An 18,029-nucleotide genomic window follows, 5' to 3' on the forward strand; every position below is an offset into this window, starting at 1 on the left:
TGACCCTTTGCCTTGTTTTGTTGTTTCCATTGTTTTTGCTGCCTGTCCTGACCATTCATCTGCCTTTGACCACATATTTTTGGATTATCTGCTGAAATAGCGGACCAGAGGTTGCTGTAAAATACACTCATTGTTTCTCAAAACATTGAAAACTTAAATAAGTTTAAATAATAAATGAGATGTTATTGAATTAAATATAAGAATTTGTCTTATAAGCATCCCAGCAGGCACAGGAGGTCAACATAATATCAGATTGACATTGTACGTTGATATCAGAACCCAACGTCAGGCAAAAGTCAATGTCCAACAGTTGCATTTTGGTTACTTTCCAATGCAAACTAAAAACAACAAAATACCAACGTCTAATGATGTCGCAGCTTGACGTTGTGTGGACATTAGCAATATATCGTCTATCAGACATTGGATTTTGTTTGCTATGCCTGACAAATAAATGTCAGTATGTGTTGCCAATATGACGTTGGTTTAAGAAATTACCTTGACATTGGATTTTGGTTTTTCACGTTGTTATTGGATGTCTAAATAACATTGTCTCTAGACACTGGTGACCCAAATCTAACCTAATATTAATGTCTTATGACATTTTGTCTGATGGGATGATAATATTACCAAAATATTTGACACTGCCCTCCTATCCACACACTATAATTCATACACTGGTTATGGAACCTCAAACAAATCTAGGTGTAAATTTTTACATTTACGAAAGCTTAAATTGCAGTTAATTATTTATCAAGACATAGGGCTATATGGAAACAGTCATACTTTTTAAAATGTGCCAAAAATTCATACACAATCATAACAGTTGGCAGCTAGCTCTTTACAACTCTCACATGATCACCCACTGAAGCTAAGCAGGGCTGTGTCTGGTCAGTACCTGGATGGGAGACAACATGGGAAAATTAGGTTGCTGCTGGAAGTGGTGTTAGTGATGCCAGCAGGTGGCGCTCAACCTGTGGTCTGTGTGGCTCTCCACCAATCAGCTGGTGTGTGATCTGGTGAAATATGGCTGCCATTGCATCATCCAGGTGGATGCTGCACACTGGTGGTGGATGAGGAGATTAGCCCCAATGTGTAAAGTGCTGTGATTGTCCAGCAAAGGGCTATATAAATGTAAGGAATTATTATTGTTATTATTATAATAGTGTGAAATTGTGCACGTCAATAATAAACTTTGATAATTTGACTAAAATAGGATGCAAAACGTATTTAAGTGCATTCAAACAGAGCCTAACTGTTTCTTGACCCGAAGACAGAAGCAGAAGTGAAAATGTTGCATCTTGAGAGGGTCAAATATGAGCTCTTTATTTAATGCTGACATGGATAAATATTCTTCTATGAATTACATTTTATTCATTGAACATGACATCTGACATAAAAAATCAAATACATGGAGATATTAGTATGTTTGGATGTAAGTACTAGGAAATAAATCGAGTATGTTATTTATGTATTGCTGTGCATGTAAATGCTCTTAATAACAGTCTCGTTGCTAAGTAGCGACTGATTTATCTGTTTTGTGTCCCGCTGTTTTACGATCAGCCTGTGAACGATGAGATGTGTGAGGTGTGTGAAGTTTGGACGGCTGACGATCTGTTCCCCTGCCGGACGTGTACGCGGGTCTTTCATGACGGCTGTCTGCGGGAGATGGGCTACCTGAGCACTGAAGCCCTGCAGGAGATGAGAGAAACAGCCCACACCACCACCGGCTGGAGCTGCTACTACTGCGTGAGTCCACTCATATACCCAAAACCAGACAGTTGTCTGGAGCTGGTATTGTGCATATGAAGAAAAAGAAACATGATTTACCTTTAGTCATTCAGAAGATGCTTTTATCCAAAGTGACTACCATTGAGGAAGGAATAAAGTAATACATTGCAGAGACAGTACTCTCATGAGACGGTAGTACTAGAAACCTTCTGATTTTGTTAGTAAAATAAAAGCTAGAGTAGGAAAGGATTAAGAAATTTTTATTTTATTTTGAAGTGAAGGGCTCATAGAAGGCAAGGCAAGTTTATTTAAATAGCACATGTGCTTTACTTAAACGGGAATAAAAGTATAATAAAATAAAAACAAATAATAAAAGTGATTAAAACTGATTAAAATGTGTTAAAATATGTTATAAAATAATGTAAAAGAAAAGAAGACATACAGTAGTAGTGCCATCTGTCGGATGCAGCACATTGCTCATTCAGTAAGAGCACAGCTAAACAGATGTGTTTTCAGTCTTGATTTGAATGTGCCTAATGATGGAGCACATCTAAATTATTTCTGGAAGCTGATACCAGCAGTGGGGGGTGTAGTAGCTGAAGGCAGATTCACCCTGCTTTGACTAAACTCCCGGAATTTTTAATTTACTTGATCCTAATGATCTGAGGGATCCGTTAGATGTGTATTCAGTGAGCATATCTGTAAGGTATTGATGTCCTAGGCCATTTAGTGGTTTACAGACAAGTAATAATGTTTAAAATTCATTCTGAATGTAACTGGGAGCCTAAGGACAGGTGTGATGTGCTCAGATTTTCTGGTTCTGGTCAGAATCCTGGCCACAGCATTCTGAAAGAGCTGCAACTGTCTTTTTGGGAAGGCCTGTGAGGAGTCCATTACAGTAATCCACCCTGCTGCTAATAAAAGCATGATTTTCACTGGAAAAGTAAAATGGAAAAGATGTATGATTAATTAAAAAGTATTGTACAGAATGGTTTCTAGTAAACTGTGATCCTCTGTTTTCACTCATAGGAGGCAGTGTATCAGTGCATTTATTTGTGTGGCTGTCCTAGATTTCTTTCTGAGTTGATATTTAAGCAAAAAATATTAACTTGCATGTCTTGCACCAATTTCAAAGTGAAATGTCCCTTGAGTGGCACTAAAAAAAAGCATATTATGCTTTTTCAGAATCAGATAAACCAGCCTGGCCTCATGAGGAATTGTAACTCTTTTACGTTTTGTAAGTTTGGTGGCTGTACAATTTTTAAAAGGAGTCGTGGCACCCCTAATCCCAACCACCACAGGAGGATTGTGCAAATGAGATTGTACAATTTCATATAAATTAATCACTAAATCAAAAAGTTAACCTTTTCAGCAAGTTGCTGTGAGATAGTGTTGGATAAACATGCCTTTGTTGAAATATTGTTAAGGTTATCAGTGTGGCAGATTTGTGCTATAAGGTCAGTTTGTTATTGTGTCTCTAATCAGTATGTGTTAAAAAAGTGTAATACAAAATACATTCACTGAAGCAATCAAGCCATTTACCATGCTTTTACACTGATTTGATCTTTTTTTTGCCATGCTATTTCACAGGACTGATTTCTGAACACTCAAATGCATAAATCTGTACCAGATGAGTTACCAAGCAATTGTTGGAAAAGCAATACATACTGTATGGAGATGTGTGCTGCAAACATGAAAATGTATATTATATCATGCAATATGGTAAAAGTGAAAACATAGAAATGGCTTTTAATGACATTTTTTTCAGGTGTAAAAAGCCACAAAGTGCTGTCAAATTTCTGCAAACTTTCTGCAAAATTTGTGGGCAAATGAATGCAGGTCTTCTGTCAATATTGTATCATCTCTCTAGTATAACAGAAGATACCTTCAAACCAATAAGGTGTAGGTTAACTGATATAATGAATTTCTGTGACCAAGTTAAACATGTTATCTGTGCACATAATTCCTGGAAGTATGAACTGTTAATTAAAATGTCCTATTTTGACCACAAATGCAACAGTAAGTCTGTGCACCCACCAAAGCTTTTCCTGCCAGCTAAATTTGCCAGCCGCTCTTCTTAAAATGCCCAGATTTGAGCATTTGAGAGTATTTCAGAGGTGCAGCCTTTAGAGACATGTGGAGAATCAAATGTTTATTTGAACATTATTTCTCACAATAATTGTATTATGGTCCAGAGATACCATCTGCTACAGATATGGATACTTGGCAGCCATCATAATGTGCTTCGTTCATTATGTGTGTCGTTTATTGAAGAAAGTGACTTTGGTGACATCTGACCCACCCTTACTCAACTATGATTAGATGACTTAGTAAAACTTGACAGTAGCTGGATTTCTATCCAAACAAACAGTGCAAACAGAAAATATATCTTATAAAAAAAAACTAAATGTAGCAAAAAGGTTTTACACTCTCATGGTATTTTCTGCAATAAAAATATTATTGATCAATTTTTGATTATGTTCACAGGACTTTGAAGATGGGATTTAAACTATATTGTTAAAAGCAAACACGTTTAAAATGAAACAACAATTCTCTTACCAGTCCAGATTCTAATAAAAACCCACAGCTTTTGGAGCAGCTTTGCAGCAATAAGTGCAGAAATTAAACCTGCTGCCCTCCACCTATATAGAAATAGGACTTTTGAGGCTCTATTTTAAAGATTTTGGCGCAAAGTCTAAAGCGCCTTGCGGAAAAGCCTTAAGGGCATGTCTGAATCCACTTTTGCTATTTTAAGGATGGAAAAATACGGTTTGCATTATGGTGCATGGTCCAACAGGGTAGTGCTTATTCTCTTAATGAGATATGGGTGTGTTTTGAGCAAAACATGCATTAAATCAATCAGAGTTTATCTCCTATTCCCTTTAAGAGTCAGTTGTGTCATGCCGTGATGCATTCGCTATTTACATGGCAGACTTTGTTAGTGGATAAACTGAATGGACAAACTGAATGCTTCATTAGAGAGAAAGAAGTTTAACAGGCCATCTGCAGCGCAAGGCTAAGGAATGAGCCTCTATTCTGCCTCTTATTTCTCTTTCTCTTTACTTTTAATTTTGTGGACAAGGAAATGGTGTTGTACGCACTCCACTGAAGACATCCATTAGCCTCTTTATTTAATTTCATTTGTTAAGCACAAAGATTTGCTTAAGATCCAAACACACATCCCATGCCTCATATGGTCCAAAATCCCGACAGGTGGACAAATCTAAGTTTGTTTTTAATAAAACAAATATAAATATGAGTATAATAAATAAAACCGCTAATAACAATAACATTGTACAAATGCAAATTCAATTCAATTCAATTCAGCTTTATTTGTATAGCGCTTTTACAATTAAGATTGTGTCAAAGCAGCTTCACATAAATGGTCATAGTAACTGGAACAGTGTGGTTCAGGTTTTAGTGTTTAAGTTCAGTTTAGTTCAGTTTAGCTCAGTTCAGTGTGATTTAATCATTACTGAGAGTTCAAACACTGAAGAGCAAATTCATCGATGCGCAGCTCTACCAATCCTGAACCATGCGAGGCAGTGGCGACAGCGGAGAGGGAAAAAAAACTTCACCTGATGGGAGTGAAGAAAAAAAACCTTGAGAGAACCAGACTCAGTTGGGCACGACCATTTTAATTTCTCCGCTGGCCAAAAGTCTTGTGCAGAACTTCATTCGCCGTGGTTTATGCTGGAAGATGGCCTCAATGAAGACTCGTCTGTCTCTGGAGCGTCGCTGGAATCAGACACATGTTCTCCACTCCCCACGACCATCAGCGCAGCAGCAGCTCAGGATATGGCCTGGTCCCGGATATGGAATCCTTGGGATCATCACGTCGCTGGTCTTGGATCCAATCAGTGACTCCGCCTAATCTGAGGACCTCGGGATGAGTATCCCCAGGTGAAAATAGAGAATAAAGAGAATAATTAGCGTAGCTGCTGTTCATAGTGTATATAAGCAAGATGCAGAAGCCTGTGTGGAACCCGCTAGGTGATGCATTGAGTGTATGCTTTACTAAACAGATAGGTCTTTAATCTAGTTTTGAACTGGGAGAGTGTGTCTGAGCCTCGGACATTACCAGGAAGGCTATTCCAGAGTGTAGGAGCCATGAAAGAGAAGGCTCGACCTCCTTTACTTGATTTTGCTATTCTAGGTACTACCAGAAGCCCTGAATTTTGAGATCTTAAGGAACGAGTTGGTTCGTAGCGAGACAGAAGGTTGGTTAGATAAACAGGAGCTAGATTATTTAGAGCTTTATAGGTGAGAAGTAATATTTTAAATTCAATACGAAATTTAACAGGCAGCCAGTGTAAGGAGGATAAAATTGGGGTTATATGATCATATTTTCTAGACCTGGTCAGAACTCTGGCTGCTGCATTTTGTACTAATTGAAGTTTGTTAATAGAGGATGCTGGGCAGCCAGCAAATAGAGCATTACAGTAATCCAGTCTCGAAGTCATAAAAGCATGGACTAGCTTTTCTGCATCTGAGATGGATAGCATATTTCGTAATTTAGCGATATTTCTCAGATGAAAGAAGGCAGTTTTTGTGACATGGGATGTATGGTTTTTAAAAGTTAGATTGCTGTCTAATATGACACCCAAATCTTTTATAGTAGAGCTAAAGCTAACTTTGTATCCCTCTAATTGTAAATTGAGTTGCGAGATCTGCTGTGTGCAAGATTTAGGCCCAATAAGTAATAATTCTGTTTTGTCTGAGTTTAAGAGAAGAAAATTGTTGGTCATCCAGTCTTTGATGTCTTTGATACACTCAGTTAGTTTAGAAAGTTCAGACGTCTCATCAGGTTTAGTGGAAATATATAATTGAGTATCATCTGCATAGCAGTGAAAGCTGATCCCATGTCTTCTAATAATGTCTCCCAGTGGTAGCATGTAAATTGTAAACAGTAAAGGGCCTAAAACTGATCCTTGAGGCACCCCATACTTTACTGGGCAGATTTGTGAAGGCTGTCCATTAAGATTCACAAACTGGTAGCGGTCAGTTAAGTATGACTTAAACCATTGTAGAGCCTGTCCCTGGACACCTGTAGACTTTAAGCGATTTATGAGGATATTGTGGTCAATGGTATCAAATGCCGCACTAAGATCGAGTAAAACTAATAGTGAGACGCACCCTCGGTCAGCAGCTAAGAGTAAATCGTTGGTTATTTTCACTAAGGCGGTTTCTGTACTGTGGTGAGCCCTGAAACCTGACTGAAACACTTCAAAAATATTGTTCGTCTGCAGATAAGAGCATAATTGAGTGGAAACAACTTTTTCTAGTATTTTAGATATAAATGGAAGATTAGAAATAGGCCTATAGTTAGCTAAGTTGTTGGTGTCTAGTTGCGGTTTCTTAATAATAGGCTTAATAACAGCTAGCTTGTAAGAGTTTGGAACATGGCCTATAGATAAAGAAGAGTTGATAATGTTAAGAAGAGGTTCTCCTATAGCAGGTAGCAGCTCTTTCAGTAATTTTGTTGGAATTGAGTCCAGCATACACGTAGCTGGTTTAGAGCTATTTATAATTTTTACTAACTCTTCATGTTCTATGATTTTGAAGCAGTGTAGGTTATTATTATGATTTAATGAAATATTTACAGGATTTGGAGTATAAGCCGGTGCAGAAAGTTTGGCATCTCCTATTTTCTGTCTAAAGCCTTCTATTTTATTACTGAAAAAATTCATGAAATCATCACTACTAATTTGCGGTGGAGTAGTTTGTTCCAAGGATGACCGATTATTTGCTAATTTAGAGATGGTGTTAAATAAAAATCTAGGATTGTTATGATTATTTTCTATCAGTTTGCGCAGGTGCTCGGTCCTGGCAGATTTTAGAGCCCTCCTATAGCTGGACATACTGTCTTTGTACGCAATTCTAAAGACCTCTAAATTAGTTTTTTTCCATTTACGTTCCAGGGCGCGGGTTGCTGTTTTGAGCGCACGAGTATGACTATTATACCATGGTATAGTTTTAATCTCTCTAGCCTTTTTTAATTTGATGGGTGCCACAGTATTTAGTGTGCTAGTAAAGATGGCATCCATACTGCTGGTTACTACATCAAGATCATTTGAGTTTGCGGGTGCATTACGAAATAGAGAGAGATCAGGTAAGTTATTTATAAATTCATCTTTAGTTGACGGAACAAAAGTTCTACTAGGGCGGAGTATTGGAGCGGGTTTGCTGATTTCAGGTAAACATAGCTTATATAGTAAGAGGTAGTGATCTGTAATATCATCACTTTGTGGTATAATGTCTACGTCAATAACCTCGATTCCATAAGACAGAATTAGATCTAATGTATGCTTTAAGCGATGGGTTGGACCCACAACGTTTTGCTTTATCCCAAGTGAGTGTATTAAATCCATAAACGCGAGTCCTAATGTATCATTAGCGTCATCTATGTGGATGTTAAAGTCACCTACAATTAGCATTTTATCAGTTTTGACTAGTAAGTCAGAAATAAAATCAGAAAATTCTTTTAGAAATTTGACATAGGGTCCTGGGGGTCTATATATGGTGATTAAAGCGAGAGATAACATAGGTTTTTGTATAGTATCTGGAAGCTGAACATTAAGCGATAATACTTCAAAGGAGCTAAACATAAGTCCGTTTCTCTGTTTAATATTAAGGAAATCACTAAAGATTGATGCAACTCTACCACCACGACCACCACGACCAGTTTGACGAGCCTCATGTTTATATAAGAATCCTGGAGGAGTTGCTTCATTTAAGCTAAATTGTCATGAATAAACTAAAAAAGCCCCCCAAGAAGATTAAGATGAAGAAGGCATGGGGGATGTGGTTTTATATTTATGTTGAAAATATTTACTTTTGTAACATTTGAATCTTTTACTTCTTTTTCATTTGTTATTTGTGTATTGCTGTACATCCTGTGTGTTTTAACCTCTTAAACTTAAAGGTGCAGTAGGTGATTGTCTTCAGAAACATTTTTTTTTGTTTTGCTGGTTGAAAGTCTCTTCACATTCCAATAGTAATGATTACAGTAAATGATCTAAATGTATTTATATTTATTTTTATAATCTGGGTAACGCATAAAATAAAAAATAAAAAGTTCATCCAATTAAATATTGTCGGGCTAACATCTCCCATAATTCCGATAAGTAGCTCAAACTGTCTGTCAGCAAATGTAGATTTGGACTTCTGCGCATCTGTTCACGCAGATGCGCCATTCGCGCATACCCGCACTGTTTAGCCACTGAAATCTCCTGGTGAAAGATTGATGTGACTATTTTCAGTTTCATAAGGGCCTTTTACGGCATCAATAATGTAGATTTTTATTTTTTTAACAACAAAACATCAGTAAATAGCGCTATATTCCGCCTTACCTGCTTTACTGAGCTGAAGTTGCATTTATATTCACATTGGTTCATTGGAACAATGACAGCCTTCCTATACTGTTTACCATGCTACTCTGAATATTCGCTCTGAAATAGCATGTTATGGCTTAGTAATAAGTGTAATTCCTGCACGCCGCCATCCAAACTCTAACTGGCGAATGACATGAACTAGTGGGTTGTCTGCTGTTGTGACGCGGTGTGCGTGTTTGCGATTTCAGGAGGCGTGGCTTTGAATCACAGTCCCTCCCCGCCATTCAAAGATAATATGCTAAGCGGTTAGCATTTTGCCAGAACACCTACTGCACCTTTAAGTGATATTTTGGGATTTCCACCTATCTAAATTTAAAAGCTTCCCAAATCCACATGCAGAGGTTTAAATGCAAACAATTAATATCATTTTAAAGAAAACCCTTTGAATATTCATAAAACATTATTGAAAGTGTTTAAAACAACTCAATATATTGTCTGTGTTCTAACAAACACCTAAAAAAGAGGGGCTTTTTTTTTTTTATAAACTCAAATTTGACTGTGTACCTTTCTGCACTGGACTTTAGACCTGCTTTCAGCTGGTCAATTGTGCAGTCTGTTTTAGTTTCTCAAAATAGCAATGGGCCAACAATGCACCTTAACACACCTCTTTTATTGACCGGAACACCCATGAGTCCACAAAGTGGTGCAAATTAATTACATATTTAATGTAACGCCCTGCTCCTCTACATCAAGAGAAGTCAGCTGAGGTGGCTCGGGCATCTGTTTCGGATGCCTCCTGGAGACCTACCTAGGGAGGTGTTCCAGGAATTTCCCACCAGGAGGAGGCCTCGGGGAAGACCCAGGACACTCTGGAGGGTCTATGTCTCTCAGCTGGCCTGGGAACGGTTTGAGATCCCCCTGGAGGAGCTGGAGGAAGTGTCTGGGGAGAGGAAAGTCTGGGGTTCTCTCCTAAGACTGCTGCCCCAGCGACCCGACCCCAAAAAAGCAGCAGAAAATGAATGAATGAATGAATGAATGAATGAATGAACAACAAGGCACAAAACAGGAAAATTGAGGTTGCATGGGTCTGAAAATAGAAACAAATTGAGCCAAACACCTTTTGCACCGTGTTGCACCTGGTGTGTGATAGTGCCCGTTGTCTCATTATCATTTGGTAGTGACCTTGTTTTTTTTTTCTGCGTTCAGTTTTCACTTTAGGCAGGAATTTGAGCCCATAATTTTACGCAAACAAAAATGACAAAATGACAAAAATGGATTTTATGCATGCAAAAAAATACAGATTAAAACACCAGCTGTAAACATGAATATGTCTCCCTTATCTACTGGTGATCTGATTAACTAGAACACATATTGTATAAACTCCCATATATAATCAACAGAAGAGCAAAGATGGGAGGGACAGAAAGGGTGTTTATTGTGGACCCTTTAAAATGTGAAAATACATTTATTAGTCCTTTTTTGACCATTTTTACTCTTCTTTAGAATATCAATATCCTTTAAAAACTGCTGATAAGGTGATCAAACACATATAGACCACCAGTTGCCAGGCATAGATCCACTGATCTCTTCCCTGTTACTCTCCTCCCAAAGGTCAGCATGGAGATGAGCATGTCAAGATGATTGTGTTATGCTGGAGAGGCTGGGCTCTGTTCAAAGTGCTCTTTCTCCCAGCGTCTGGCACTAAAATTACAGAGTGGGCTGTCAAAGCGTGCGAGCGTCCTTCAAAGTGAAGTAGAGCGCTTATCTCTGTCGCGCAGGCTGCTGATGCTTAAATCATTTGTTGAGAGTGTAAGACATTTTTGCAGCACTCTGAAGCTCCAGACTCACTGGTTCCCAACCAGACTCACACCCTCAGATGGGCTGTATCCCATGCTGCGCTGCAAACATTAGCAGCTGTGGACACATCCCTCAAAACAATATGTGAAGGGCTGTGTTGTTGCTGAAATGTCTGGCACGTATTTCCTTAGAGGACTGATTCACAGCTTATGTGTCTGATTTTCTCACTCTGCCCTCGCTACAACCTAATCCACATGTGTGTGTGAGCGTTGATGTTGAGACTGGGGATTACGTTGTTGTAGAGCTTTCAAGGGACACAGCTGCTTGGTTTCATCAGTAATTTCAAGTGTGTTTCAGTGTAAACTAGGTCTTAATGAAAAATGATAGCATTATGGTGAACTGTTAGCATGAAAATTTTTGCATCGCGCAGTAAGTGTTAGTGAGAAGACCGTGGTGGAAAATTAATTAAGTGTCCAAGCTAGGTTGTCAAACTGATTTTGGCACTTGGCGTCAAACGTGGGTTTCGCCATTGAATGGATTAAACACTGTGATAAGCCGTGTGACAGTTTGGGTAATTACAGCAATTTCTCATTCAAAAACAACAATAAAAGAGCTCAAACTAATATGACACACACCTGGTGTGGAGATATGCTTATTAAAAACTTTGAAAGCAATAGATTGTGGGGAACTTTAACAAAGAGAATTGGAGCAATCACTGGAATAAGCTGTGCATCGTCCTGCTTGCTAGCTGTAGCGTTTGCTGCATATAATTAGGTGATTCTTTCCCGGTGTTGTTCTGCCGTCTTTCAAGGTTTGTGGTTTGAAAATGTCACCGAGCAGTGGTGCATTTTGCTGAAACTGCTGTGTTGTTTTCTGTTTTTCTCTGTGGCTCGTCCAACTGTGCTTGTGTTCTTTACGCTGGTTTCATCATTTGGACATACCATGGACCTTGAAACTCGCAAAGTCTCTGTGAATACAAAGGCATAAAGATCAGTTCATCCACAAATGAACATACTCATCCAGTAATACTTTCTTTCATGGAATACAAAAGTAAAGCAAACTGGCTATCAAAACGTTAAAGTCCAGGAACAGGACAGATTTTAGCTACGCTATATTGACATTTTGCATTAGAATGTGTGTTGCATTTTCATCTTTGCCACGAAGGGGAACTATAGACAAAATATCAATTGAAAATTAATAAACAAATTAAACTATGGGTGCCATCGAGGCTCAGTGGCTAGCACTGTAGCCTTATAACAAGAAGGTTGCTGGTTCGAGTCCCGGTTTGGCCAGTTGGCATTTCTGTTTGGAGTTTGCATGTTCTCCCTGTGTTCTTCCAGTTGCTGTGGTTTCCCCCACATTCCAAAGACATAAAGTTTAATATATACTAATTTCGAGAGGAGCACATGCTCCTGATTGACCCAGATGGCCCACATAACCTAATCTTGATCCTCCAATCAAAGGATCTCAAGTTACTATACATATACTCATTTCCTTTCTACAACTATCTTCGTCTGGAAGGAACACCCCTCCTCCCCTTCTTTCACCTTTATTCTGAATGGGTGGCACGGTGGCTCAGTGACTAGGACTGTTGCCTCACAGCCAGAATAGCAATGGCTCCGGGTCCTTGCTGGGCCATCTGGTATTTCTGTGTGGAGTTTGAATGTTCTCTTCATGTCCACGTGGGTTTTTCCCAGGTTCCCCGGTTTCCTGTGTGTGTTTCAGTGTAAACTAGGTCTTAATGTAAAATGATTGCATTATGGTAAACTGTTGAACTAGCATGAAAATTTAGCATTGCACAGTAAGTGTTAGTGAGTAGACCGTGGTGGAAAATTAATTAAGTGTCCAGGCTAGCTTGTCAAACCAGGTTCCCCGGTTTCCTCCCACCATCCAAATATGCTGTATATTATAGACAAAATAAGCCTAAGGGCTTACTCATACTGTACAGTTGCCTTGAACCAGGCTAGAGCACGCTTGTTCTCCCTCTTGTCTCCCCCAATGGCTCACACTTACATTACATTTGGGCCTGGGCACGTTTACGTCATCAATGATGCGCTGGTCAGAAGCGCTTTCGCTCAGCACAGTGGAGATTTCTTTAGATATGTTGTTCGACATGCAGTGACAAGCGGTCAAATATTTCGCCAAACAGATCAGCCGCTTTTAATGCTCATAAACAATCATAAAGTCCTTGTGCTGCAGGAATTAGGAGGTTTGCTGAAGGTGCGCAGCTTTTGTGCCTAGTGAAGGGTTTGCGTCTTTAATAACCTATGACAGTTTGCATTCATTGAACAGTAAGAATGATTAATAAATCCATACATTTACATTTACATTTAGTCATTTAGCAGACGCTTTTATTCAAAGCGACTTACAAATTAGGACAAGGAAGCAATTTACAAAACTATAAGAGCAACAAAGCATGGTTGCTGCTTCTAGCTGGCCTCTGCTACACTCATCCCATTGCCTCCAGTTCTGCTTGCAGTACTACAAAAACATTTGAACTCATGGCTTCGCTATGGGAAGTGGGCACACCAACTAGGTCACTATAGCCTGCAGCCTCAATGTCATTTGCTGGTGAGCCTCTTGAGGCAAGGGGAGTAAATTTTACTCAGACAGCTCCTACTAGCTGGCAACTGTTTTTATGCAGCTCGCATATGTTATTCAAATTGTTAATTAGTTTGTCCTCAGGGTGTCAACGTTGAACTTGGCTATTCAGTGAAATGTAGCAGCTGAGTTGAAACAAGTACAACAACAAAATACAGAAGATGGCTAAAACAATAGACATTTGTGTTTATGAACACTAGCATGAACTAGGAGATTTTTTTAGTGCTTATAACATTCAGAGATAAGCAGAGCCAATGCTGTTTGACTATGTACATCACTTTTGTGGAAAAAAAATGTAGTATACTTTTTTTGCTATATAAGTAAGTACGCTTTAAAGTAACACTGGATTTATTTACATTATTGTCCATAATTATAGAATGCCAATGTGTTTATTTGCATTATTAGCAATAATGTTTCTATTAAAAAATGTTTTGTATTAAAAACAGTTTTAATTAAAACAGTTTTTAACATTACACTCAAAATTCAAAAATTATTTTGCTTAGTTGGTGTCTGTGGAGAGGTAAGCATGATCGAACACCCAATCTGAACAATCAGGCCAATCAGACATAATAAATAACACCTGTTTATTTTAGTTATTGGGCCGGAGAGACACCCTTCAGGAGAAGGAGCAGTCAGGAGAGAGGAGAGCACGCACGCACGTGTTACAATTAACCCTGCTCTGTCATGTTTTCCTCAAAACTGGCTAGCAGTCACTGTGTGTTTTTTACATATTTGAAAATGGTTCCATCTTTTAGCCTAGAAGACAGTAATCACAATATAATATTTCACTAACATACTTTCACAGATTATTTTAAAATAAAAAAATATTAGCTATAATCAAAAACTCTTTTATGCTGCAAAAATGGTTTCTCCTGTGTTTCTCATCCAAATTTCACCGAACTTTTTCAATAATTGTCAGGAAGACGTCTGCTGACACCGTGCACCCTGAGCAATAACCTTAAAACTCTGTGTTACATATTACCCCATGTTACTTTGTGTCCTGCACTCCCCTACGCTTTAAAGCATAGGTTTCAAACTCGATTGCTGGAGGGCTGCAGCTCTGCACAGTTTTGCTCCAACCCTAATCAAACACAGCTGATCCAACTAATCAATGTGTTCAAGAGACTATTAAGCAGGTGTGAGTTGAAGGTGGTTGGAGCTAATCTATGCAGATCTGTGGCCCTCTAAGAATCGAGTTTGAGACCACTGCTTTAAAGGGTTATTATATACTAAAATGTAAATTCCGTTATCAATTACTTACTCTCATGTTGCTCCCAATAACCTGAGACCTTAATTCATCTTTAAATATTTAACACGTAGAGTTCCCAAATGATGTTTACCAGAGCAAGGAAATGTCACAGTATGTCTGATAATATTTTTTCTTCTGCGGAAAGTCTTCTTGGTTTTATTTTGGCTTAAATAAAAGCAGTTATTAATTGTTTAAAAAGCATTTTAAGGTTAAAATGATTAGCCTCCTTAGCGCTATATTGTAGCAAAGTTTCTATGTGGGAAGAAGAAGACAGGGTCGGCGTTGAGGTAAGTAACAGATTTTTATTTTTTCTTATTAACTGCAAAGGACAGCTCCCACTGTGTGGTCGTCGATTAGCTCTCTCTCTCGACTGTTCTTCCCGTTCTCCTTAAGACGGGTGTCTCTCCGGCCCAATCACTAGAATAAACAGGTGTTGCTTATTATTTAGGATTGGCCTGCTGATTAGCCGCCGGGCTCTGAGCATGCTCTCCCCCTTTATTGGGAATTCGATCATGCTTACCTCTCCACATATATATTTTTTGATTTTCTACAGAACAAACCATCGATATACAATAACTTACCCTATAGATTACCCTATCCTGTAGTTAACCTAATTAACCTAGTTAAGCCTTTAAATGTAATTTTAAGCTTAATACTAGTGTCTTGAAAAATATCTAGTCAAATATTATGTACTGTCATCATGGCAAAGATAAATAAATCAGTTATTAGAGATGAGTTATTAAAACTATGTTTAGAAATGTGTTGAAAAAAATCTGCTCTCCATTAAACAGAAATTATAGAAAAAAATCAACGGGGGGGTGGGGTAATAATTCAGGGAGTTTAATAATTCTGACTTCAACTGTATTTAAATATTTTAGATTAAATGCCAGAGCTCTCTGATGTATATACAGCTGCAGTCAGAATTATTAGCCCCCCTGTTTTTCCCCCCAATTTTTGTTTAACAGAGAAAAGATTTGTTAGCCAATTTCTAAAATCATCATAGTTTTAATGACTCATCTCTAATAACTAATCTATGTTATCTTTGCCATGATGACAGTACATAATATTTTACTAGATATTTTTTCAAGACACTAGTATTCAGCTTAAAATGACGTGTAAAGGCTTAACTAGGTTATTTGGTTAACTAGGCAGTTAAGGGGTTAAATTGTTGGGGAAGGGGTTGTTCTGAAAAAAATATTGAAAATTATTAAATAAAAAATAAAAAAAATCTTAATTTGCCTCCCAAAGATGAACGATTGAAACATTTTGCACCGAAATCACGGAGAGTAAATTCTAAGAGAATTTTTAACTAAGAGAATTGTGAACTATAAGAGAAAATAATAGAATTGTGAACTAACCCTTTAAATTATATGAACAAAGTGGTGAGATTCAGTGCTGAAATATGTAATTTTCCATCCACTTTTGGATTAACTGGTAACCGAAAAGCATCCATAAACTTGCTATCCATGAGAAATCACAGGAGATACGTCCAGGGGACCACAGACACCACTAAGATGTGATTAACAGTACTGCCAAACATTCACATCTGTATACCCACACAGAGTATATTTCCGCCCTCAGAGACCACTATGAATCCCACCTCTTGCTGAGCATTGTTTGCAACATCTGTTCTTCATTTTGAGGTCTCTGACCGGTGTCTGTTGAGAATGGGTCACAGATAACAAAACGGACATAAAATCCAATCTCATTTCAGTGATCATTCTCAGATGGGGACAAATCATATCCCGCAGTCTCTGTTAACGGGAAATGGAGGAACCTCTGAGATTCACCCTTCCCATCTGCTCTAGTGCCATTGTTCAGATGAGTTCTCATCAGGCTGGCAAAAGCTGACTGAACATACAGCTACTCCCAGCGCTACTGGGCTCTGACAGCATTTGTTTGAAGGCAGAACTTGAGCCAGGAAGAAAATCTCCTTCTGAATATGATATGAAAGGACATGCCATCATTTGATCTCAGGCAGCTTCTTTCTGCACCTCAAACTCATTAGGTTTCCTAAGAGCAGAGTTAGTCTGGTCATTCATTACCCTGAGTTCAGAGATTGTTAGCCTTTTTAGGAGGATAAAAGAAAAAGGAGAAAAATTGAAACACCTGCAGCCGAAGATAATTAAAGCAGCAGTGTTTTAAGGCTCAGTTTTTAGGACCCAAAGGCTTTGTGTAATATGTTTTTACTCATTAAAGCATTTCGTCTTACATTTTTTACCAGGGTTGTCAGTTTGATGTGTTAATTTAGAGCACTTTTAGAATCTACTTTTTGTAAAATCCATTTACTAATAATAAGTTAGGGATATTTAAAATGATCATTATTACAGAGTTATTCATATTTTGAATATAATTTTATATTTGCAATTTTCACATTGCAGTATGCTTCTTTGACATTAGTTAAAGGGATAGTTCACCCCCCAAAAAAATCCATTTACTCGCCCTTTACTTATTTCAAACCTTTATGGGTTTCTTTCTTCTGTTAAGCACAAAACTAGGAGACTACTAGTAAACAATACTTACAGACAAAGATGGCAATAGTACACACATCCTTTACTCAAGAAGAAGTAAAGATACATTTAAAAGAACTCTGGTAAAAATGTAAGTACTGATTACTCTTTTGTCCTCAAGTAATAGTAAAGAAGTGATGAAAAATAGATTGATTGCATCAAAAAGGCGTTCAATTTGCACTATGACAAAACATAGATCAACGCCAAACTCACGAAAATGAAAGTAATGACCATGGTTTAAAAATGTAAGGAGTACAATTACAGATATTTGTGTAAAAATGTAAGGAGTAAAAGTAAACAGTTGTCAAAAAATAAATAGTGGATTAAAGTAGGCTACTGATACCAGAAAAATCTACTTAAGTACAGTAGTGAAATATTTGAAAGTTCAGATGCAAAACCCTCTAAAGCCATCAGACCTATTTTCTCGTAAATGAGCATTTTCTATCAGGCTCCTATAATTAGGTTCATAAGTTTCAATTTATTTGTAATGATAAGGTTATTAGCTAGTAACTAAAATACATTTTTTTTTTTCCAAAAATGTCACTTTAGACAATTCTTTGTTTTTTAACAAGTTAAATTTTCTTTGGCGTCAAAACCAGCTAAATCCACTTGTGCTTTTTTTTGCAAAAACCTCTAAATCCACCTATTGAAAATCACTAAAGATGCGATTAGAAAGTATTTTACCAAGCATAAAACACATTACACACACCACCTAAAATTAAAAATATGTAAATCTGTCAAGTAATTTCGCCGTGATAAACCAGGGAAAAAGCAGAAGGAAAAATAATGAACGAAATCTGTTACGTAAAT

The 18,029-nt window shown here is 37.8% G+C and overlaps 1 protein-coding gene across 3 annotated transcripts in view; it reads left to right on the forward strand.

Annotated features, from left to right (window-relative positions):
- phf24 (PHD finger protein 24) overlaps nucleotides 1–18,029 on the forward strand; it is a 74,772-nt gene that overhangs the window by 38,521 nt on the left and 18,222 nt on the right. For all 3 annotated transcript variants that reach the window (XR_012386208.1, XM_021479310.3, XM_682234.10), the window contains exon 3: nucleotides 1,561–1,746. Coding sequence is in view for 2 of the 3 variants with exons in the window: in XM_021479310.3 (XP_021334985.1) it covers nucleotides 1,561–1,746 (186 nt within the window). In the remaining variant the exon portion in view is untranslated. The remainder of the gene's footprint in view (nucleotides 1–1,560; nucleotides 1,747–18,029) is intronic.

This window comes from Danio rerio, chromosome 10, assembly GCF_049306965.1.
Source record: "Danio rerio strain Tuebingen ecotype United States chromosome 10, GRCz12tu, whole genome shotgun sequence".
In the NCBI taxonomy this organism is placed as follows: Eukaryota; Metazoa; Chordata; class Actinopteri; order Cypriniformes; family Danionidae; genus Danio; species Danio rerio.